Source organism: Notechis scutatus, chromosome 4, assembly GCF_049901735.1.
Source record: "Notechis scutatus isolate UNSWTSFEM ecotype Mainland chromosome 4, rNotScu1.2, whole genome shotgun sequence".
Classification (NCBI taxonomy): Eukaryota; Metazoa; Chordata; class Lepidosauria; order Squamata; family Elapidae; genus Notechis; species Notechis scutatus.
In genome coordinates this window covers 21,812,667-21,838,680 of record NC_142012.1, presented here as the reverse complement: position 1 = coordinate 21,838,680, position 26,014 = coordinate 21,812,667, and the positions used below count along the sequence as shown (strand labels likewise).

General features: G+C 35.7%; 1 protein-coding gene across 1 annotated transcript in view; it reads right to left on the bottom strand.

The window, feature by feature from the left end:
- Nucleotides 1-26,014, bottom strand: part of NFKB1 (nuclear factor kappa B subunit 1) — a 74,999-nt gene that overhangs the window by 26,318 nt on the left and 22,667 nt on the right. Inside the window, exons 4-11 of the mRNA XM_026672705.2 lie at nt 23,483-23,523; nt 20,040-20,138; nt 13,729-13,877; nt 11,542-11,705; nt 10,067-10,225; nt 8,468-8,572; nt 5,829-5,920; nt 5,435-5,573 (exon numbers count right to left, since the gene is read on the bottom strand). Coding sequence (XP_026528490.2) covers nt 5,435-5,573; nt 5,829-5,920; nt 8,468-8,572; nt 10,067-10,225; nt 11,542-11,705; nt 13,729-13,877; nt 20,040-20,138; nt 23,483-23,523 — 948 coding nt within the window. The remainder of the gene's footprint in view (nt 1-5,434; nt 5,574-5,828; nt 5,921-8,467; nt 8,573-10,066; nt 10,226-11,541; nt 11,706-13,728; nt 13,878-20,039; nt 20,139-23,482; nt 23,524-26,014) is intronic.

Sequence of the window (26,014 nt, the reverse complement as noted above, 5' to 3'; positions counted from 1 at the left end):
CATGACGCATCCAGCCCGTGGGCTGCGAGTTAGACAGCCCTGATCTAGATAGAAGGAGTTAAAACCTTGTTTTCTTATAGAGAAAAAAAAACTTCTGCATTGTGAAAGGATAGAGCATTCAAAATAGGTCATGGAAGATATATATCCTAGGGCAGGGGTGTCAAACTTGATTTCACTGAGGGCTGCATCAGAGTTGTGTTTGACCTTGGGGGGCCATAGCCGGGATGCGTGTGGCCAGCTCAACTTCACTCTTGTTGGGGGGCACCTGTAGTGGCCAAGTGCTAAGGCAGGACTTCCCTCAGACTCTCCTTCCCTTTTATTCCTCCCTCCCTCCCTTTTCTTCTTTTTTCTTCCCTCTTCATTTTCCTTTCTTTTCCCTTCCCTTCTTTCCTTATTTTTCCTTCCTTGCTCTCTTGCCATCTTTCCTTCTTTTTTCTTCCCTCTTTGTTTTCCTTTCTTTTCCCTTCCCTTCTTTCCTTATTTTTCCTTCCTTGCTCTCTTGCCATCTTTCCTTCTTTTTCTTTTCTTTCCTCTTTCCCTTTCTCCTTTCCTGTCCTTCTTGGATGCACAAATGCAAAAGGGGAAACATTTCTCCTTTTGTTTTCTTTAACTTTTAGTTTGCTATGCTAGCCCTCTGCCAGCAAAAACAGAGCATGGGAGGATCGCATGTAGCCCTCCCAGGCCTGGCTTTTGGCCACGACAGCCTCCTGCATGCCTCTGTCAGCGAAAACGGAGCCCAGGAGGGCTGCGCGCTGGCAAAGGCACCATGAACGGGTCCTTTGCTGTTTCCAGGGTGGCCCCGTGGGCCAGATCTAAGCACCCCATGGGCCAGATCTGGCCTGCAGGCCTTGAGTTTGACACCCCTGTACTAAACAGCAAAATGACAATGATGGGATGAGAGCTACTGAATAATAAGCATTCTGTGTGCGTCCAAGCCACTCCTAAAAGTCCTTTTATTTATCTTAAAATCTTCCAATTAATTCTAGGCAAAAAAGAAGCCTAATTGAATTATGATTTAAACCAGGATATGAACAATGCATAGGTCAAGCCATATACTAGCAGCTAAGACAGTCCTCAGACTAACTTACAGACTAATCCTACTTCCCCTCTGATGATCCTAATCTTATTTCTTTGGTTAAAAGGATATAAATTGAACCATATTCATGGAACTAAAAGCAGTCAGTCCATTAGGTCCAACATTGGAGGCAAGGCAGCAATCTAAATTAAAGCATCTAAAACAGATGGCTGCCCAGCCTCTGTTAAACATGACCAGTTTATAACATAACTAGTAAAGGCCACTATCTTTCTGAGTATCATGTTTCCCTGAAAATAAGACCAGGTCTTATATTTTTGAGGCCACCAAAAAAAGGCACCAGGTCTTATTTTCAGGGAGGTCTTATTTTTCTCATGTACCAGGAGACGGGGCGGGCGCAAGCTGCTCCTCATGCCTCACACCTTCTTGCCTAGATCTTGCCAGCAGCTTGGTCTACGAAACAGCTATCTGTGGGGGCGCTCCTGCCACTGGCTCCAAGAAGTATGGCCATTTTTGCAGCCGAATGAGGCTGCAAAAGCAGCAGGAGACCCCATGTGCCTCCGCGAAACAGCCGATTATCCCTGGGGCTTATTTTCAAGGTAGGGCTTACATTAAGCCAACCCCGCAAAACCAGGCCGGGGCTTATTTTGGGGGGTGGGTCTTATTTTCAGGGAAACACAGTAGAATCACAGAATCATATAACTGAAAGGAATTTTGGAGGACTTCTAGTCTAAGGCAGAAATCCTTATATCATCCCAGACAATTGTTTAAACAATTTGCTTTCTTGAAAACCTCCAGTGATAGAACACCCACAATTCCAGTGATGGAGCACCCACAATGGCAAGCTGTTCCATTGATTAAAATTATCACTGTCAGGAAACCTCTTTTCTTATACTTTAGCTTATACTGTCTTAAATGATTCTCCATAAAGGTTTTTCCCCTCTTGGATTAACACCCAGCCACCCAATTTAGGAGTACTAAAAACTAAGAATAATGTAAAATCAATACGTATTCCTAGACTTGGACAATATTCAACTAGTATACTTGCAACTTCATTAATCATTATAGTAAAGGCCTGATCACCAAAGTAGGCCATTATATCTGGGCAATTCCCCTGAGTGATACAGATAGATAGCCAACCAGTCCCAGGATAGTTCAATAGGTGCCTAGGGAGTTTTTGAAAGTTACTGCAAAGTTCAATCATATACCACAAAGATTTCTGAATCCTAAAAAAAGAAGTGTACAGAGTTCATCAATTCAGTGGTAAACCTGGAAATTCCCTAAAGCACATCACTTCCTGTCAGTTATGATAACAACTTATGAAGTATAAACCAACTGTTCCCTCATTTGTCCATCTCATCTACATGTTTTGCTTGTTATATATCAACCCTTTCACCCTTTAAATACTTTCCTCAGGTGTGATAGATTTCAGTCTTAAAAACTGATTTGAGGTCAGTTTTGCCTCTGAGTTTTTGTAAGAATGGAAGACTATCCAGTGGGAGAATATTTCAAGAATATTCTTGAAATAGAATATTGCTTTTGTTTATCTGTGTTCAATGCCAAGAATGAGTCTACTGTTTTGCAGACCACATTTAGTATACAGTCTGCATATTACTGCTGTGTATTTATTTCCAGGTTCATTCATTCATTTTCATCTTGCATATAATAAAACATTTGAAAGAACTGATAGTGTGCCATGTGATTACACATACCAGAATAATTAGTTATTAAATTATTTATTAATTTAAAAATTAGTTTATACGTACATTATTTATAAATTAAATTATTTTAACCAAGGTCTGCTCTACCTTTCTAATCCAGTACAGTGAACATAAATAAAATAGCTATGAGTGTTCCACAAACATTGATTATGGATAGAGGCATCTGGTGAAAATGAAGGAGTTCATATATGATTATCTGACATGTGATACCTTTACCAGAAAAGTAAAGATTCGCCACAGCATTGAAACTACAAATAGAGACTGAGTTGTTATTGAAAAAAAAGAGTCTGGGATGGGAAGCAAATTAAAGATACCTGAGAAAAACTGAGACATTTACAAGCTTCATCTCCTATTTGGGAACCTAGGGATCACTAGATCCTTTAAAAATGAACATGATTATAGCACGACTAGAATAATCAAAATTGAATGTGATGAGACAAGAAATACTTCTGAGAATATCCCAATTCTTTAGAAAATAAGTGAGCTATGTCTACCTCTAAGACGGAAAAATTTATAGTACTTTTAAAAATATAAATGAAACAATGAAGTAATAATAAAATTATTGAACTATAGGATCAAAATTATTTGACAACAATTAAAATGCAAATTTGCCAAATAGGACTCTTGGAAAAAGAATTTAAATATCAAACATGTCAGTTGTCAGTTTATTTTGTTCAAATAAACACTATGAGTGTGACATTATTTTTTAAAAAATCAGTGAATTTTTGAGAAACCAGTTTGATAGGTTTACACATTGAATCAATTTGTCATACATATTTACATATTGAATCAATAAACGAAATTTACATATTGAATCAATAAATGAAATTTTCATATTGAATCAATAAATGAAAAAAGCTCAAAAAGTCTTGCCTTTTTTGGTTATTTCTTTCTCAGCTGTATCAATATATACCATTCAGCCTTTTTAGACATACATAATTAAAGTAATTCGTGTTTCTATCAACTGCAATCAATAATACTCCATTTCTATTATCCAAGAATCAGTATTTTGTTCTTCCTGTTCCCCATTAATGTGACACATAGATATTTCACAACTGATATGACAATATTGCTTAAGATATTTCTTGTCAAAACAACAAAATCAAAACTCAGATAATAGATAAACATGAATTCATTCATTTCAGAAAGAGCTTATGACACTTTAAAAAATCCTGTGTTGATATAGCTTACTCAAATTGGTAAATAGTTATGGGTTGCTCTCAAGAAATTCAACTTGGGTGCATCTATTAAGAGCTTAAGACAGACATCAAGCTTAAGCTTCCCATCTTTAAAAGGCATGATAAAATCAAGTCAGTGTAGTTTTATTGCCTTTCTTCAGAATGGGGCCTGATTTTCACAATACTATAATCTTCAATTGCTTATATTTTTAACTTTGGAATTTGAAGAAATTATTGGCTAATTAGTGTGCACAGCTTTTACTACAACGTTTGGATGTTGTGAATGAAGAAAAATACTGTTAATAAACTAGTTATGGAGGGAAAGTTTTCACATCATCAGGAAAGAGATGTTGATTTCAGCTGCTATGTGTTTTGTTACAGGGAAATTAAATTGAACCCAGGAACTGGGAAGTTTACTGAGAATTCTGACTAATGGAAAAGTAGCCCAAGGCCACAAAAGAAGGCCAGTGATGTAATTACAGTGTTCAAAAAGTTGCAAAGGCCACAAAAGAAGGCCAGTGATGTAATTACAGTGTTCAAAAAGTTGCAAATTTGAAAGTACAGAATGGCTTTTGTTGTTAGAGATGGAATAGCTTTTCCATTGTGGAAACTACCAGGTGGTGGAGCATTTTACTTGTGGCCTGGAAAAGAAATATGGGAAGCTTCTACAATAACCACCATCATCACTAAACCTTCCAAAATATTTCCATACAAATAGTCCTCAACTTAACACAATTGAGTCCCCAATTTTTGTTGCTAACTGAAACATTTGATAAGTGATTTATGACATTTCTTGCCACCGTTGTTAAGTGAATCACTGCAGTTGTTAAGTTAGTAACACAGTTGTTAAGTGAACCTGGTTTCTCCGTTGGCTTTGCTTGTCAGAAGGTTGCAAAAGGTGGTCACATGACTCTGGGACACTGCAACCATCATAAATATGAGTCAGTTGCCAAGCGTCTGAATTTTGATCATATGACCATGGGGATGCTGCAACAACGGTCATAAGTGTGAAAAACGTTCACTTTTTTCAATGCTGTTGTAACTTTGAAGTGTCACAAAGTGAACCATTTAAGTCAAGCAGTGGTGGATTAAGGCTCACTGGTGCCTTAAGCACTGACAAAACTTGGTGCCCCCCTTTGTACATACTGTGCAAACGAAGCCATATTCTCAACTTTGCGGTGCCCCCTTTGGGCTTAGTCTGCTTAATGATTAATACACCACTGAGGTCAAGGACTATGTGTATATTAGCAGGTTTGCATGATACTGGTATTTTTATCTCATGTCATTTAGGACTTTCATCCCTTATTGACTACTGTATTAATTCTATTTTTTATTAATGGACAGCATGTTAAATCCAGCAACAATTTATTGGCAACGCTATTATTCTAATATTAACTAATATGCAACATACTACAATAGGTAGAAGAATTCCAACACCAATGGTTTTCTAAAAAGATGCATGTCTTCTACAATATGCAATATAACACAGCATTGATAATTACCTTTGATTTCAGGATAGTACAGAAAAGGTTTTGGTTCACTGGTCTCTAGATCTGATTTTCGCCGTAATTGAACAAATACAGATGCTGCTTTTGTGATGTTGACATCTCGATACTTCGGTGTTTTGAATACTATTGCAAACTGTAGGCAATCATGATACAGATGATCAAGATAAGAATGGGAAAATGTAACAATTTATATATTTAATATATTTGCATATTATATTATCTTCTTTGTAGTTTATACATCTCTATATATTAATTACTACTTCATTGAAATAATAGGAAGTTAACTCTGATCAGGTTTTTAAACCCTGTGAACTGTTAGAAATTAAAGAGCTCACATTAAAACTTGTTGTATACGCTATCGCTATAATTCCTTGCCAAAAGAACTTACCTGTCTGTGCACATCAGTAGGTGAAAAGTCTCCAAAACCTTCCCAGACACCACCACTTTCATCTTCTTCATAAAAACGGATTTGAATATCATCTGTAAGTGAGAAAACATGAATCATGATTCATATTTACCCTCTGCTTTAATGCAGGAGCGGGAATCTCAGGTCCAGGATGACTTAAAATGGGCTGGGTTGGGTTGCAAAGACTATATTGTTTCAATTTTACATTCACTGTCTAGATCCAATTTAAAGCATGGTTAATTGATTTTTAAAGTTGTGATAACATTCTTCCAGACATTTCCTGAGACTCTGTGTGTGCTAATAGCCAAATGATGTGTGGTGAACAATTACGCAAAATGTCTTTTTGTAGAAACATTTCTAAGTTGCATCCAAATCTGGAAACAATTTGTCTGTTCCATCGCCCATCCACCCCAATTCTTTTGTCCAAAACAGAAAACAGATGTTGGAAAACTTTAGATTCTGAGTAGGCCAGCATTAGTCAATCCAGAGTCTCTTGCCCTCCCTCAAGAAAACCTTACCATTTTATGTCCTAGATAAGAATGTATGGCTACAAAGCAAGCTGTTTGCAAATAAAGTTGAGAAAACAAAGTAAAAGCTAATGATTTTCTTTTTCCCTATTCTTAAGCTGTCCATCTGATATAAGAATGCAAGTTTTTTTTAAATCATCAAAGCCACATGGCTAAAGAATCAGGAAGTATTCTGGTAAATTGCAGGAATCTGGTTCTGTATTTTACAGGTGAATTTTAATAGGATTAGAGAAGTGGAGGTTGGAATAAAATTGTCAAAAAGGAAGAGTATATTCCTGTCCATCATACCGATGTAATAGGAGCCTGTTTGGTCTAGTGGTTAAAGCACCAGACTAGAAATCAGGAGACGATGAGTTCTAGTCCCACCTTAGGCACAAAGTCAACTGAATGACTTGGGCCAGTTAATCTCTGTCAGCCAAGGAAAAAGCAGGTAAGGGCAAACCACTTCTGAAATTTCGCCAAGAAAACTGCAGGGAATTGTTCAGTCAGCAGGAATCAACACTGACTCAAAGACCTACGCACACACACACACACACACACACTTTTGTCTGGATGAAATTGAAGAGAATTATATGTGATACTGGAAGAAGAGCCTGTCCTGTAGCACTGGAGATGGAAAAATTCCCCTTGTTGCAATTGTGGTATTGATATACAAACTATTAAACATATTGTGCAAGATTGCCCACAAAGTGGGTTTGGTTCCCTAGAAGAAGTGTACGAAACAACCATAAAAAGCGATTGCCTAGATAGCTGATTTAGACATTCAATTATGAGGCCACTGCTGTACCCCTGTAGAAGTTTTGTATAGAATTCTGTGGATTGTGTGCGTATGTTTACTTCTTTTCTATCATTTTCTCATCATATGCTAAATACTGAAGTAACCATGTGAAGAACAGAAATAAAATACAAGATCTTTCAAAACTATGGAAAAAGTTGGAAGGGTTGGGGAAGCAGCAAATTAATTGGACTCATTAACAAAAGTATTACCGCCCAGGAAGGGAAAAGAGTTTAGGATAGGGGTTTTCAAACTTGACAGCTTTATGACTTGTGGACTTCAACTCCCAGAATTCCTCCTCCAGTCATGTTAGCTCAGGAATTCTGGGAATTGAAGTCCACAAGTCTTAAACTTGCCAAGTTTGAAGACCCTTGGTTTAGGATATCCAAAACTATGAAGTGTTCCCAAATGGATTGTCTTATTGGGAAAAAGTGCAAATTTGGAGTTAAAAAAACAACTCCAGTATCAATGTAATCCAATTGTGCAGGAAGAACCTTAATGATTCTAAAATTGTTGCTTTTTCTTCCTATCTTGCATCCTAATGCTGGAACCCTATATAAATATAATAAAAAATTATAGATTGTGCACAACAATCACAAACATTTAAGTAACAAAGATTATTATATTTTCTTAAGAAATCTGGGAAGCACTAAGCTGTAGCACCACAAAAATGTATTGTTAGCTAATGTTTCCTTTTTTTCTTAATTAATTAAAATAAACCAGTTTATAGTGGCTACTACAACAAGTTCAATGTAGCCTATGTCAAAAATTACATAGATGTAGAGATACAGTCCCCGTATACTTGGGGAACGTTTAAATGGAGAAAATTTGTGGGCTGTCAACTCTGATAAACTTATACTTTTTAAAAAAAGTTGGCCAATTTTTCCTGTTACTAATTATGCAGAGTTTTTGATAATAGATTCTATATCAAATTCTTTAATATAGAAGTGTTTATTGATAAAAAAAAAGTATCACATTTCTCAGTATACATTGAGATATTTCAATTAATGCTGTTGCAAGGAAAAACATACTTGCTAAGGGAAAACCCCACTTTGGAGTTTCCATTTACTCAGAGTCTTATTTAAATCACTGAAGAAATTTATTTCACTTCCCTATCTTGGATTGGGAAGGACTTTGTCAGACTTGATATCTTATTTTTATCATTTACAAAAATCTATTCTATACTAATCTCTCTTATTACTAATTAAAATCAAATCAATTTTTGGGTTTCGAATAATTGCAAATTTCCAGTATATAGAAGCAACAACATGATTATATAACTATGTTCAAGCATGATAGATGCAGTGTTGAGTTCTCACCCTTTTGGACTTTGTCACAAAGTAGGTAAACTTCTTCTCCCCCTGTTACACAGCCTGCAGTCCGATCCATCCGTACAATTTTTAAATTGGATGCATTTGGAGCTTCTGGGGAAGAAAATTAAAGAAAGAATTAAGTCAACTTCTAATTACTTCAACAAGGATTTTGTCCCAATTTGGCTATATCATCTCCAAAACTCAGCATTACAAAATATACAATAATCCATAGAGCAGGGGTGTCAAACTCAAGGATCCGGCCCACAGGGTGCTTAGATCTGACCTGCGGGGCCAACCTGGAAACAGTGAAGGACCAGCCTGTGGTGCCTCTGTCAGTGAAAATAGAGCTCAGGAGGTCCACGAGTGGCCTTCCCCAGTTCAATTTTTGGTGGCAGAGGGTTGCAGGAGACCATCACAGTTGAAAATGGAGTTTGGTAGCCCATTATCGCTGGTAGAGTGTTTGGGCCACCACAGGTGCCCCCAACATGAGTGACATTGAGTTGGCCATACCCATCCTGGCCACGCCTACCCCAGCCCCTCTAAAGTCAAACACAACCCTGATGCAGCCCTAAATGAAATCAAGTTGACATCCCTGCCATAGAATAAAATAAGAGAATATTACAAATAGTCCTTGATTTACGACCAATTGAGCGCAAAATTTCCTTTGCTAAGCAAGACAGTTGTTAAGTGAGTTTTGCCCCATTTTACAACCTTTCTTGCCATGATTGTTAAGTCAATCACTGCAGTTATTAAGATAGAAACATGGTTGTTAAGTGAATCTGGCTTTGCCATTGACTTTGCTTGTCAGAATGTGGCAAACAATCATTGCAACTGTCATAAATACATATGCCAGTTACCAAGTGGCCAAATTTTGATCACATGACCACAGGGATATTGCAAGGGTTGTAAGTGTGAAAACCCATCATAAGTCTTTTCTGGTTTTTTTAAATGTAAGCCTTTCATATCCTTTTCAAAATGTTAATTGCCCATGCCTGAATATTCAATCTTGCAACAAAATCTTACCCTGTTTTGCCGAAAATACGACTTACCCTGAAAGTAAGTCCTAGCTTGATTTTTACACATGTGCCCACTATAAGCCCTACCCCCCAAATAAGCCATAATTAAGATCCCACCCACTCAAGTGCATGAGTAAAAATTAGGTTAAGGTGGGGATCGGGGTGGTGGTGGAGCTGCCCTGCTACTTACCTTTGGACAGTTGTAGCCAAGCCTCGCACACTCCGACACCTGCCTTGCCAGGCATTTCTTCTGCAGCCGGCAAGGCTGGGAAAACTTTCCTGAAGGTCTCTGTAGCTGATAACAAAGCTCCGGATTGATCCAGAGCTCTGTTATCTGCTGCAGATGCCTTCAGAAAAGCCTTGCCAGCCACAGAAGAATAAATTCCTGAAGGCCTCTGACAGCGAAAAGTAGGCCAGGGGCAACGCACGCAAGGGAGGTTAGTTAGTGGATGACATCCCCCCAAAATAAGACCTGGTGCTTTTTTTGGTGGCAAAAATATATATAAGACAGGGTCTTATTTTCGGGGAAACATGGTACTCAGACTGGGATTTCGCTACAGAATGGAAAGAAAAGTCAAAAGACACTCACTGCTGTCATATATAGGGTCAGACAAGACAGGCTGAAGTCTCCTTGTAAAGCTACCAGTGCTATCAGGAAGGAATGCAGTGAACATGAGACGTACAACGCTGAGATCCATCTCCTTAGTCTGCTGATGTGCTGCCTGACGAATGATATCTCGTTCTCGTTCTGCAAACAGTGGAAAAGAGTATAGATTATTGTAGCAAGGTGTCTTTTAATGGCGGTAATGATAAGTGAAAGGGGAAGCAGTCACAAAAGTTGAATTAAGAGGACGTCTAACCATTTTAGTGCAGAAAGCAAGAAGGTCAAATGGAAGCCAAAGTGAATAAAGATATATTATATTCAATGTGACAATTCTTCTGAACAGTTTTTTTTTAATCTGCTCAAACCTTCTCAAGCATGCCCACACACAACACTGCTATTTCTTCAAGAAATATAGGAAATTCCACAAATTCCCCATTCAGTTCAAAATCACCCACCCAGCTATTTGACATGCAAAGGAGTTTGAAGAAGAATTACATTATGCACGCTTAATGCTAAGCATTACTTTGACCAAGAGATAAAGAAAAGGAGTGGAAAATGTTCAAAAATGGGAGAGATCCATACAACAGAAATAAAACCTGAAAAAGAATCAAAGGAATATGCACCGTAAAAGAAATTATCCCCCCACCCCTCCAACTGAACTGTATATTAACAATTTTGAAGGAATGTCTATGGAGATTCTCAGTCATCCAGGTCATGGTTGTCCCAAATGTGCTTTTTTTCAAGTGGCAACTAGACTTTCTGTTTTTTCTTTGAAGACGTTTCACTTCTCATCCAAGAAGCTTCTTTAGCTGTGACTGGATGGCAGGGAATGGAAGGATTTATACCCCTTGCAGACAGCTGGACATTTGCATTCTTTTAGTGGGTCATTAAGGTCACCTGGAGGTTTATCTGTGTCATCAGGGTCACCTGAGTGGTGCAAATTGGTGTGGAGCCTTCTTGGAACTGTGGAAAGGATTGTGTTGTAGATTGAAGATAGATGATGTTGTACCCCTCCCCCTCTGCTGAGAGAGGGCTGTTCAATCTACAATCTACAGTCCTTTCAACCGTTCCAAGAAGGCTCCACACCAATTTGCACCAGTCAGGTGACCCAGATGACACAGATAAACCTCCAGGAGACCTTAACGACCCACTAAAAGGATGCAAATGTCCAGCTGTCTGCAAGGAATGTAAATCCTTCCATTCCCCACCATCCAGTCAGAGCTGAAGTATTTTCTTGGATGAGAAACTAAACGTCTTCAAAGAAAACCAGAAAGTCCAGTTGCCTCTTGAAAAAAAGCACCTTTGGGACAATTTTAGAGGAAGTACTGTATCATTTTTTTCTTCATTGTTGATCATAAAATATGATAAAAAAGAGACAATTGCTTACTCACTGTAATGATAATGAAGAGGAATTAAAAATAGCATTTATTTCACGTGTGCAGAGATAACTCTCTACCTACCTGTTAGCTGCCTCTCCTCTCCACCTTCCACTTGTATATAATTGAGATCGGGGTGAACGAGGAGTCCTGGATTGTACCCTTTTTTACATGCATCAATCATGCGCATTTCCAGTGTGTCTAATACTTTTTTCTTTGTAACATGTAATATTCCCAGGTTTGGAAATCTGTAGTGAAGTACAAATCATTATATAGACATGATTATACCTTCTCATGTCTAAAATATTACTGTTTACCCTTATCCCAATCAACATACAGTATTTTCTCTGGCCTTAATAATGCAATCTCTGTTGCATTGCCTATGTTTCTTCAACTATTTCTATTTTTGTAAAGCTAAAATGTTTAGGCATTAGACCATAACTAAAAAGACCCAGGTTTAAATGCCACACAAGTACTATCTATAGTTCACACCATGGTCTTGAACCAATAACTTCCCTAAATGGGCTATTGCAAGCATGTAATGAGACGTGGAAAGCAAATAAATTCCTTTGAGCAACTTAGAGGAGGGAAAAATCTATAGCCAATAAAAAATGACTGGATAAATTCACCAAAAGCCTTTTTAAGTGTGGGAAAGGTTTTTTGGGCTTGTGTTTCAATAGCAAGAGAGCATCAAATAAGTATGATGTTTGTATAAGTTAAGTATGCTTAATTTAAGTATGCTTAGCAAGAATATGATAAAAATTTCAAGATTGGAAGCAGAATTGCACACAACAGATCTTGCACTCAATTTGATGACAGAGTGATTCTTAACATCAAAAGAATGAGTCTTTCAAGTCTGAGAAGCAGCTTCTATCTGGCTAATTTCCCCCCAGGATTTTTTTTTCTGTGTGCGTATGCGCCTGCCTGTGTGCGCATGTGTATTTCTAAAATCTTTCTGGAGAACATCAAACTAGCATTTATCTGAAACCTAATCCAATCCTAGGAACAATACTATGCATACTTTAGTTGCTCTTTCAAAAAAAGGTAGAAGATTAACTAGGATTTAATATTCCCTTTGTTATTTTGTTCTTGGAATGCAACAGTTCAAGGAATCCAATGTTTATGTCAACGTCATAATGACTTTAATCTAACTTGAGTAAGAGATATTCATTTAATTTACAAAAGAAGAAAGAGGCTAACCTACAAAATTAGGGAAGTGTGGGGAGAAGCTTCCAACAAAATAGAAAAACCTGGAAATTGAATTTAGGAAATATACTTGGGGGAAAGGAAACGTCTCCATAAAAATTCTGAATTCTATTTTTTTGCTATTCAGTTATTAATCAGGCAGCTTTGAATAAGAAGTTAATAATCAATTTAGTTCTACATCTGAAAATCAAGAAAAAAAAATAACAGGAAAACTGTTGAAAAAAATAATAATTAAAAATAATTGTTGCAAGTGTTATATATTTTAAAAAGGGATTATTATATTATTTGCTAATTACATCTGGATAGCTATTTCAGAATAATGAAACATTTATTTCTCTCAATACTTCAGTGGGTTTTTTTCATAGTTTTCAAGCTAGACAAATATAATGAAACAGTGACAAATACATGACTATTATTATATATGACTAAAGTATTATAACATTTTGTTTCTCTATCATGACATACACAATCAATTTCAGTTCATTAGGCAAGCAGATTCACTAGTAGCAATAGCACTTAGATTATATACCACTTCACAGTGCTTTGGCAGTCAGCAGAAGTAGCCTGCAGTACTGCATTCTAACCACTGTGCCACTGCGGTTCATAATAATTTGAAGCCTTCTCAACAAAGCACACTAGAAATAACAATAGCAATAACAAAAACCACATTCCCATCGGAATTTGACTGTATCTTAAGAGTGAGCTCATGCATACATGGGTATGCCCTAAAGATATACTTCATCACAGATTACATGTATAGCAATCCTAAATGAAGGATAATCATCCGGATTTTATTATATGATATCCATTTTTCTTCTTGTTCTACTAGAGACTGATTTCAACTACAAAAATATGTAAATTGTCACTATGCACGTACAGAATTTCCCATCTCTTCATATTCTAATTGCTCATCTTCTTAATATATATAACAAAGACGGTTTACCATAAATTAGAAAAGTGAGCCAGAGTGAACATTGAGTGGATAAAAACTGTAGGTAAAACTGAATCTACAGATCATAATTATGGAGAAATTGTACTTTATAAGGACACTACTTACTTACTTACCCTACTACCATGTCCTTTGGTCCTGCATTTACTGTGCAAACTCCCTGCTCACAGTGTTTTCCTACCAAGCTGTGAGCGTGCAAGTGGACATGTTTTCCATTTGTGACTAACTGCACTATTACTTTTGCAGGTCCAGCATAATTGCAGATCTGTAGGAAGCAGAATAAACACTTTTATCTCTGAGCAATTATTCCTCTGTTCTGATTTTATATTGATTTTTTAAATGTATTACATGTGGGTGCTTGCATGTTAGGAATGTATTTAAGCCACCAAAGACACTGTAGAGTAGTGGTCCCCAACCTCTGCAGCTATGCGCATGTGGCCCAGCTGAAGGGGGAGGGGAACTAGGTTGTACTAGTAGTGGGCCAGTGCACGCAGCTCAACTCATGTGAGCGGTAAGCCGGTCCACATGCGCATAGCTTAACCCATGTGGATGGCAGGCCAGTTCGCATGTGTGCAGCTTAACTCTCATGGATGGTGGGTCAGTGTGCATGTGCACAGCTTAAGTAACACAAGTGACAGACCGATGCACATGGACACAAGTGTCTACCGGCCTGCCGCTCACACAAGTTGAGATGCACACATGCACATGTTGGCACTCCAGCCAGCTCCTCGCACAGCCCAATTCTGCATAGGCCATGGCCCAGTAGTGAGCCACGGGGTGGGAGTTGGGGAGCCCTGCTGTAGAGTGTGGAATAAATCTTTATTTAAAATTTAGGAAGAAATGTCAAATGCTAAGTGGCACAGATTTGAAATCAAAACAACAAAAGGATACTAATATTCATAAATAAACACAAAGTTCTGAAATAGTACATAAATAGTTTCAGAACATTTGGACAGCTTGGATGAAGGCACAGAGGAAGCTAAAAATCCTTTATTATTATAAGTTAAATCCAAGATACTCAAAATAAAATAGTAAATTAATTAGTGTGACATCCCCATGAATACTGTACACAACAAGTAATTTCATTGGAGTTAGAAATAAATATACCATTTATTTTTAATAATTTAATTTTAATCTGGATATTAAATAAAACAATGATAGAACTTCAAAGTTTTATAAAACAATACCACTTCTTTGGAAATACAACAAGCCTATGTTTAAATCATATTTTCCCAATAAGAAAGGCAAAATGGATTTTGAAACAAGACTTCTAATCTCTTATTACACTTTTATTTTGTTGTGATATTTGCTCTTTATTTCGGTCAAGTGAATCTGAATGCTAACAGTAGTAAGATAGTTTTATAGATCCTATCAGACTTTGCTCCAGCCTTTCATGCCTTGAATCTAGCATTCTTGAAACGGTTAAGATTTCTAAAATAAACTCAGACACCATCACCGATGAATACCATTTATTTTGAGTTAGAGGATTAAAATACATATATTAAATATATAGAGGGTTAAATGTATATATATCTAGGAGTATCAATTGGTGTCATCCCAGTTGAAGATGGTATGTATAAAACACACCAAATTAGTATATTCAAAATGTAAATATATAATTGGAAAAAAGCAATATATTTAAATTATGGAAAGCAGAAAGAATGCTTTCATAAGCCAAATATATTATTTTTGAAAACATTTATATCAAATATGTGTTTTAACATACATTTGAAAACCAGAAGGCTGATTCCTGGTGCTATAAATCAAAATATATACATACTGTTTTTATTAACAGTTTTCTTATGGTTAAAATAGAGAAGTATGAAGTTGACATAACAGAGAAGATATTTGTGGGCATTTTACAAAGTTCTGCTAATGAAGCAATTTAAAACTTTCTTGGAAATGGTCAGTTTTTACTATATGTTGCAAGCTTATTTTCAAAATGATATTCCTTAAACAAGAACAGGAAATGAAAAGGAAAACAGAAGTCTATATGAAAACTTTCACTCATAAATTCTGTGTGAAGAAATTCTGTCATGGTGATACCAAAAATAACTTTTATACTAACAGCAATGATTCCAATATAAGTTCCCCAGAATACAGACACACAAACCTAAACATATTATTAGCAAATGTTTTAAACATATTAAACTTTTTTAAAATGTTACATATTTTAAAAAATAACTTTTAAAAGTTTTTTTTAACTATCAACAGGCTCATTCAAAATCATTTCAGGTAGCTGTGGGCATCTGGTTCCCCACTATGAGAAGAAAATGCTGATGTCAACTCATAAAATATTTCTATGGTCTTTTTAGAGTTACCAACAGAAAGGGAGTGGGGAGCAGTGCAGTAGCTTGTAAACCGAAACTTCATTCCATAAATGTTTTCAAAGATAGTAACTAGGTGACTGATGTTTCTGCCACGCAAAATTCTAACTGGAGAGCATGACTGATGACTCTTGGCTATGGATGTGTCCCATTGGACAATATGAATTACGATACACACAGGGGGTGGGGGGAAACCAGGGTCAAGGATGACAATGAATTATGTGCCTCAGAGTCAGCTACACCCAGGCAGTACCGGACAGTTTAACTCCCAATAAATCCTTTTTAAGTTTTGGAAGTTTGGCTCGAGACTCATGATTTAAATGGGGGTAACTGCAGGAATCCTGACGGCTGAATTCTGATGGGATGGCTGTTGCTTCTTTTATGCTCTTATTTCCAATCCATCTGTGTTCATCTGTGCATTCAAATATTATTTATTGTTAATTGTACTTTTGATGAAGTAGTATTGTTTTTCTTTTTCCAACATTGTACAAAGGCAGCCCTACAATGTATAATATCTGTTACACTTTTGTCACCTGTATCAAGAATCCCCAGCCCCCAGTTTGTGGACTGGTACTGGTCTATGGCCTACCAGGAACTGGGGCGCACAAGCAAGCGAATCCTCATCCACTCATGTGCAGGATCCAGGTAGCACACAAAAACATGTTCCACCCCACCCCACCCCAGTCAGTGGAAAAACCACCCTCACCCTGAAGGTTGAGGGCCACAGACCTACATGTTGATACTGACTGATAACAGAAGTAATAAATGTAGGATGGGGACTGGCCATAGGAAAAGTATATTTAATACTTGTATAGTTTTCTACTGACTAAACAATAGCACTAGAGCTTGGGAGTGTGAAAGGTTCCCTGAATGCAATCCTAGTGTTGCCTTGTTTCAGTGATTCATTATTGCTTTCAAGTCCTTTTTGACTCCTGGCAACTACCTGGACATGTTTCTGCAGTTTTCTTGGCATTTTCACAAATGATTTAACATTTCCTTCTTCCTAGGGATTAGAGAGAGTGACTGGCTCCAGGTCACCCAGCTAGTTTCATGCTAAGGTAGAACTAGAACTCATGGTCTTCTAGCCCAAGGCTAGAGGTACTACACCAAACTGGATGCATGCTCTACTACAGCAAACCAAAAGGTGAGAAAAAGTGGGAAAAGCAAAAGCTGACTCTAACTCATTTGTACATGCAGTGTGATGCACAACTATACAAAGGGGTACAATTTATATTGTGATGCTAAAACGTTTGTTACGTACTTTTAACAGAATTACTGGATTCTGCCTTACTTTGTGGAATTTTAGCCACTACTTTCCTTTAAAAAGTACAGATTGTGCTTTATTATGACTTCCATATTCTCCAAAGATGGGATATTGATAATAATAAAAACCATAAAGTTTAAATTGGGGGGCGGGGCAGGATTTATGTATGTTGCTATCTGAAGTGACATCATTATAGTTCATTTGAAAAGATGGTGCTACATAAATCAACAGCACATTTTAAACACAGCAAACTCCAGAGAAACAAATTTATGTGAAGTATAATAATTATAGATCATGACAACTAATAATTATTCAGAACAATCTGAATAATTATTCAAAACAATTGGAGGTTTTTCCATTCGTGTAAATGAAGCACCTTGGTTGAAGGCAGACAGTCAGAAGGAAACAGAACACAAAATATTCCAGCTTCCAACTGGCTAAACTTGAAATAAAAAACAGGTACTAACAAGCTACTAAAGTAGCCTTAAGGAACTTCCCCATATTTATCTGCCAAACTCTCCTTGTAGGTATTGTTGTGTAAAGATTTATATAAATGAAAAGAAAGAAAATAGAAAAAAAGATATAATACTTTGAAATAAAAATAAAAAAGACTGATAGTGCACTTCTTATATGTCTATTCTGAAGCAAAACCTATTGTTTATCAGATTTTTCTCAGCTTAAAAAATACAGAATTGAAGACTGAGTAATATAACTATGATAAAAGATTAAAGGCAAGATGAAATAATAATGTGGGGAAATACCCATAAAAACCCCACATGGCTTACCCATTTCCATAGATATGAGAAAATCTCTGACATATTTTCCAAAAAGACCCAACATAAATGAAATAAACAAAAAGTTTATTTGTTCTAACGTTCTCAGAAAGTTATAAGAAATACAGTACATGTGAGGTCAACGTTGATATCTTAAGAAGAGCTATATTTACACATTCACAAACAAACCCTGTTAAGATATTGGGAGAAACAAACTTAGATCTGAATTCTGAGCCCCAAAAGATGTCCATAATTGACAATAACTAATGCTCTCTCCTGAATTACCCTATTTATCTCCTTGAGAAACATTTTTCTCTCTATCTTGGCTCATTTTTCATACTGGAGCCAATGCCAGAAACAGAAGTTCCTTCATAAAGATAAGGTAGGAGACAAAGAATAATCCAGCAAAGATTTCCCCTGTCCAGTTGTGTCTCACTCTAAGAGGCAATGCTCATCTCCATTTCCTAAATGTCTGTGAAGATTCTCAAACATCCAGATCATGGTTGTCCCAAAGGGCTTTTCAAAAGGCAAGTGGACTTTCTTAGTGCCCCCCCCCCGTTTTACAAACTAAGAAAGTCCAATTGCCTTTTGAAAAATCATTTTTAGAACTCTATTTCCTACCCGAGGAGCCAGTGTTGTCTGAAGACACTTCCATGGTCATGTGGCTGGCATGACTATATGCTGGGGTGCACAGAATGCTGTTACTCTCCTACTAAAGTGGTACCTGTTTATTTACTTGCATTTGCATGTTTACAAATTGCTGAGTTGGCAAGAGATGGGCAAAAACAGGAACTCACCCTTCCACACAGTACTTGGGTCTTGAACTGCCAACCTTCCAGTCAATAGCCCAGTGTCTTAACCACTAGGCCACTAGACCCCCTGAGTATAATACAGTTAACCTTAAAAAATAGATACCCATTTTATGTAGAAATAAAAGCATAAGATTGACTTATCACAATTATAAAAATAATAAAGATATCTCCAAGAAGCCAGTATAGCCTTATAATGAAACAATTGATAATTGTTTACATTGTGATTAAACATTATGGTCCTGTGTCTTTGTAACAGGAATTACAGTAAAAATATAACTTCAGAACACTGTAAATTATTGCTGCAGAGTTGAGTAGTTGCAAGGGTGATGGTATCATAATGGGTAATGTGCCATCCAAATATTGCCCAAATACATGTTAGGTGATGGCTTTGATTATGAGTTACAATCTCCATCTTGCGTGCCCTCAACTGCAGATATACCAGTCCAACATATCCAAACTTCTTGATGTTTCTCCATTGGTGTTAACAACTAGCGGTCTTTAAAGCTATTTTTTTCTCTAAAAATATGACTTATTTGATTCTCAGGAAAGAGCAGACGTAGTCCTCAAAGACATTTAAGTCACACATGCCAAACTCATCAATATGGACACATCCAGCTATGTGAAAAGTGCACCTATAGTATATTGATAATTCAGCTACAGCTGAGAGAAGATATATAACACTTTGGCTAAAACATGTAAAAGCACAGACGTCTTTACAGTAGACAACACATTTGGAAATAGTAGGATTTGAAAATTGATCTTTGTGATATTTTTTAAGGAAATGAATTGGATTTGCTTAACATGATGAAGTTATTTTTCTGCTTGTGAAGAGAAGCAAAGTAAGAATAAAAGGTCCACAATTATCACAACACAGTTGGATAAAAATAAACCAGGATGCCCCTGAATCTCAGCTTACTGTTTTATGAAAAAAAAAATTCAAGCTCAAAAAGATCTCAGTAATTGTGGATTTTGAATTAATTCTTATCTGGCTAATTCTCATCCCTCACTTCTCAGTTATTGATACAATTGGGGATTTAATCTAATTTATCATTTTTTTCCAATGATGGCTATAAACTCCCATAGAAGGAACTTTAAGTAAAATCACTTCAGACAAACATACATTGTATTTTGAGCAGCAAAGTATGTCCTTTCTTATTCTGTAGAGTATCACACAAACAGATAATACAGTTATATGGTAATGTTAAATAAATATTAACTATATTAAACATAGTAGTTATATTATTAACTTACTTTAACTTGTGGGTAAGACTTCTTGTTCTTTTCACTAGAAGCTCCAGGAAGTCCACCATGGGATGGTCCTTCACAAACATAGCGGAAACGAAAGCCCCTCTAAGGAGATTAGTTTTGAAGAATTAAATAACATTTAATTAAAAATTCCTCAATAAAATAGATAAATCAATAATATCCTATACAGTACAGATAAATATTCACATACTTGTTTATTAAAATATGTACCTACTGTATATTTAAAATATCTACTGTAAATACTATAGATATTTTAAATATTTTAATATTGCAACAACTAAATAATTTAGCAAATACAGATCCAGATGATACTGCAGTGAACATTATGCTTTCCTTCCATCAAGTTCATTAAATGCCAACTATAAATTAAAATTGAAAGGCAATTTCTAGTAGATATATCAAATAATTTCTTTAGAAATACCTTATGCTACAAAAAAGATCATGAATCTCAAATATTTGGAATGAAATTCTGATGCTGATTAAAATAAGAAATAAACTGCTTTTGTGGTGTTCTCTTTTAGGATAAATTGAAATCTGATTATCATTTATGGACTACATTAACAATACTTCCCTAGTAGATGATTTTCATCTATAAAAATGTTCTTCTAAATATAAATAGTGATTGTTTCCATTTTTTCTACTGGCTTATCTTAATTTGAAAATACTTTTTCATTTTTCTCCGAATATTTGTTCATTAAAAAAGAAAAAAAAGAGTTAATTTTTAAGTCTTTTTTTAAAACACAATTTTATAAAATACATTATTTAAAAACATTGAACATGGTGGAATCATATTTGATGTATCTTTTTGTCTTACATCTTATAATATATTATATATTTCTTATATACATTTATACATATTGAATCTTTTTACATTTAATTTTCCTTTAATACATCATCCGCTATCTTCAGTTTTCATTTAATCACAGTCTCAGATATCCCTTCTACAAATCCTGTTTCTCTTTTCCATTTTGAGTCCTTCCTTTCCATCCCTACCAATGATAAAACTTGTTCCAAATCATATAATATTCTGACTCATCCTTGTATTTCATTTCTAAAGTCATTTCTAAAGTCCATTTCAGCGCATAACAAGATCTTATTTATCACTTCATCTTCCCTTGGGAATTCGATCACCTTCCATTTCTGGGCAAACACCATTCTTGCCGCTGTAATAACATGGATTATTAAATAGGTCTCTTCTTTGCTATATTTCTTAGACATAATTCCCAATTTAAAAAAATTCTGGTTTATAATCTATTTTTAGTCCCAACATTTCTTCTAAACACATCCAAATCCTAAACCAAAACTGCTGTGCTTTTTTGCAGACCCACCATGTATGATATTATGTGCCCCATTCTTGCATATATTTCCAACAATTTGATGACTGACTTTTGTACATTTTAACCAATCTTGTTGGTGAGAGGTGCCAGTGATAAAACATTTTGTACAAATTCTCCTTGTATGATGTGGCTAGTGTTATTTTTTTGTTCCACTCCCATAATATTTGCCATTGATCTAGATTTATGTTATACCCAAAGTCTTTAGCCGATGTCACCATCGCCTTCTTAACCTGTTCTTCTTCCAATTTATATGCCAATAAAATTTTATAAATTTTCCCATTAATGGCCCCTTCTCTGAATATTTGTTCAATAAAAACAAAAAAGAACTAATTTTAAAGTCTTAATAGCAGTTTTTCAGTCCATTTCCCCCATGTTAACATTAGAATTGCACTCAGGATTTGTCATAAATGTGTCAGCATTCCAAGTCAATTTTCTTTTCCCTCCACCCTTCTGCTTTTTATAATACTGACATTTTGATATTAAGACCAACTATAGCTTTCCCTGTTTTGTATGATTTTGGCCCCTTTAAAGATTATGCTTCCCCATGGATGATTGGACTTTTTTTTTAACATCAGAGCTATTATCTCAAAATGTTCTTTAAATGTATAAAATAGATATCTGCACAACAGTAATGAATGGTAACATTTAGTGACAATGCTGAGAAAATAAACTAATGAAATTTAAATGAAAATTTCCGTGTCTTAAATCTTAAGAGTGCCACAAAAAAGGGAGAGCTAGGAGCTTTGATTTTCCTTTAGCAAAACTTTTATAACCTATACGCTACTGTATTAGTTTCTTTATTTTTCATCCTACACTTGTTTGTGGAAACACATATTTTGTTTATGGAAACATGCAAAGCAGCTACACAAGGTTAAGTTGTCTTAATTCTGTATGATTTACAATGCTTTGTCAAATATTTTTCATAAAGAGAACAGCTTAATTTTTCAATATCCTTTCAACTTGTCATTCATAGAAAAACTATTATACTTCAAAAAAAAACCAATGGTTCCAAGTAACCAGCCAATTTTACAAAATTGCAGCCTTCTTGCCAGCCATTCTTCTCTGACGGGCTCAGGCATGTCTAATATGCATTTACTCGTCTCAGACATTAAATTTACATCTGCAGGAAGGACAACTCTTGAGTTCTGGGTCACCTACAAAGTCAAATGACTGAAATCCCCCCCTCTCTGTTCAGAGGGAAAATGTTTATATTTGAAAAATTACAATCAGAATTCTGAGAGAAAGAGACCAAGAAGCTAGAGTGAAGTTGGATTCAAGAGAAAGAATTCAGATTTCTCTCCAATCTCTGGTTTAAGTTTGAAATGGAAGGAAGGACTTCTTAAAGAAAAATGGTATAAAGTTGATATATGTTTCCACAGGTCTATATTCTTTAGAAGAAATAGGTAAATGTTAGATACAAACTGGACTGAGTTGATTTTTTTCCTCCACCCTTCTGCTTTTTATAATATTTTTAAGTCAAATTTTGTCTTTATTTTCTCTATACATGCTCAGTGCATGAGGGTTTTGTGCAAAACAGCTACTTTTTATGTCAGAGTTGCTTCTAAATAAGAAGCAAAACAGTATGTATGATATATGATATCAAATTTAATGACAATATTTGATTGTATTCAGCAGGTTCTGACCGGTTCTGGAGAACTGGTAGAGAAAATTTTCGGAGAACTAGCAAATACCACCTCTGACTGGCCCTGCCTCCATCTATTCTCTGCCTCCCGAGTCCCAGTTGAATGGCTGGCTCTTCTTTTGTTGCCCTGTACAGGAGAACGGAGCTGGAAAGCAGGGTAGTGGGGTGGGAAGGGAGTGGGATTTTGCAGTAACCTTCCCCCAGGTGTGGGGAGGGAATGGGGATTTTACAATATCCTTCCCCTGCCACGCCCAAGCCACACCATGCCTACCAAGCCACGCCCACAGAACTGGTAGTAAAAAAAAATGAATCCCACTGCATACTGCCATGATGAAATTTTGTATAAAATGTGTCTTCTTTGTATAGCATTATCTTAAATCGTTGGGCTTTTATTATGCTAATTTATTAATCTTTCAATATTAAAAAAGAAAACAATTTTATTCTCTTACCTGTTTAGGTTGTTCAACTATTTGAAGATATGGCCCATCAGCTAGTAAAAAAGATAATGAAGAAAACAGAAGAATTCATACAAATATTGTATATCTTAAGACATTTTGCAAATAATGTTTTAAGAAACTGAAGATATATGTATGACTGCAATTCCTGGTGGATACGTTCAACAAACAAAAATCCTAACAAAATAAAATAGTGGTACAATCATGTAAACATAGCTATATGTATATTTCTTGACAATAAAAATCACATATCCTTTTCAAAGCACCTATGAAAATTTAAAGCATTCTAGAAAACTATTTCTAAGCAAATAATAGCTTGCAATTATTTATTTAACTATTTCTATTGTCAGTCACTTTGTACTTTGGGACAGCTGCAAGACTAAAACAAAAAATTGCAATTTTAGTCCAGGTTAGGTCCTCAAATCACTATACCCAAAGCAGAATAATTTCAAATCATAAATCAGCTTATTAAAAATTACAACAATAATTAATAATATAGAAAGCCAAAGGAAATAAACATCCCGTAACAAATAAGGCATAGACAATAAATGGAGGATTTTAAAAGATTTTAAATGAAATGATCCAAAGAGATATTAAGACAAGTAGAAACCAGGTGTTCTAAAGAACAATTCACAGCCCAAGGAAATTGCAATTAAAAATACTTCCTTTTTTGGTAAATATTTTACACAAAAGAAATGCAGACTTTCTGTAATTGCTCAGATTTTACATAAGCTATTTTGTTGCTAAATATTTATAGATGTTTTAAATTATTTTGATAATAATTTTATTAAAGTTTATGGAGATAAAAAACTAATACAAATTTATGATACAAATATAAAAAGTAAAAATAAAATTGCTGGTACAAAATTTAAAAAGGATAAAAATAGTAACAAAAAACTAAAAGAGATAAAGAAATGACTTCCCTCTTTACCAAGACAAGCACAAACAGTTTCAGTAACAAAATATCTTCTTCTCATATCTCATATCTTATCTACAAACGTTAAAACCTCCCCATTCAGTTTTACTCAGCAAAAGTCCAGAGTTACCAGAAATAACATACATAAATACTTACGTATGTATATATGTACGTGTGTGTGTGTGTGTGTGTGTGTGTCTGTGTGTACATTAACTAGATAAGCCAACTTTGTATTCCTTTCTTTTCTTTTCCTTTCAACACCACAACACACCATTTGCTCTGCAAATACAACAAAATATTTCTTTGGGCTCCTTCCGTTCTGAGCTTGGTTGTTTTCTTGCAGATGTTTCATTACCCAACTAGCTAGCATCATCAGTGCAAGAAAACACCCAAGTACAGAGAGCACCAAGGACCCCACAATTCAAGATATAAATATTCTGTTCTATTGGCAAAATCTTTTTCCTATATCTTTTCGGTTATCTATAAACAAATTATTTAAAGCTTTATATTTTAAAATTATTTTTGAGCTTTAGGAACATAGAAAACTGACAGCATAAAAAGACAGAGTCGTCTATCAAGTCTGCCCTTTGAAGATTTTTTATTTATTTCTAACTTTATTTTTTTAATTTTGTGTGTGTGTCAGATGGTGAACATGTGGTTTATCATTCTTTTAATTGTAGAGAAACGGTTTTTAAAAATATGATCCAAGATTCAAAATAATAACCTTTCACTGATTAAAAAAAACCTGTCAGCCCACGCAGGTAAACTGTACCAGGAAATATGACAAAATTAATGAATTATATTTTATTGTAAGGCTTACATTAACAAAATCTTACAAGTCCGAAAGATGTAAAGTTCCCACCTCCACTTTTGACTGCTTTATCCATTAGGGTAGATTGTTCCTAAGTTTCTTTCTCTGACCTCCAAGCCACGGGGATTTTTGCTTTTCCTCTCCGATTGTTTCCTATCCACATCTCCTCCTCTCTTTCTCATGAATAATCATTCATTTTGTAACACTATGTTACAAAAACAGGGTTCTTCCCTCTGCAGTTCCTTAGAACCTATTAAACTGTCCTTCCCCCTGAAGGTCTCCCCGTATAAGTACATGAACATGATTAATACGTACGCTTAGGTTTTCTGGGCTTTGGCAATGGTAAATAAATTAAATAGCAACAGCAACAGCACTTAGACTTACATAGCACTTTGCGGTGCTTTACAGCCCTCTCTAAGCAGTTCACAGAGTCAGCCTATAGACCCCAACAATCTGGCTCCTCATTTTACCAACTTCAGAAGGATGGAAGCCTGAATCAACCTAGACCCGGTCAGAACTCCTAGCACTGGGCAGAATTAGCCTGCAATACTGCATTCTAAGCACAGTTCCACACAGCAAAGCTAAATAGCTAAACAGCCAAAGTTCAGCAACAGCCTTATCTTCCAAATCATCTTCACATGTAATAAATAGAAGAGATTAACATTCAAAGAGGAAATCAAGATGCAGTTCGCACATTTCCCCATAGAAGACAAGGAGTTCCCATTCCCATTTTTCAAGTAATAAAGAACACAAGAATGAAAATCATTCATACTTCCTCCCTTGCACTGTTGTTAAAAAT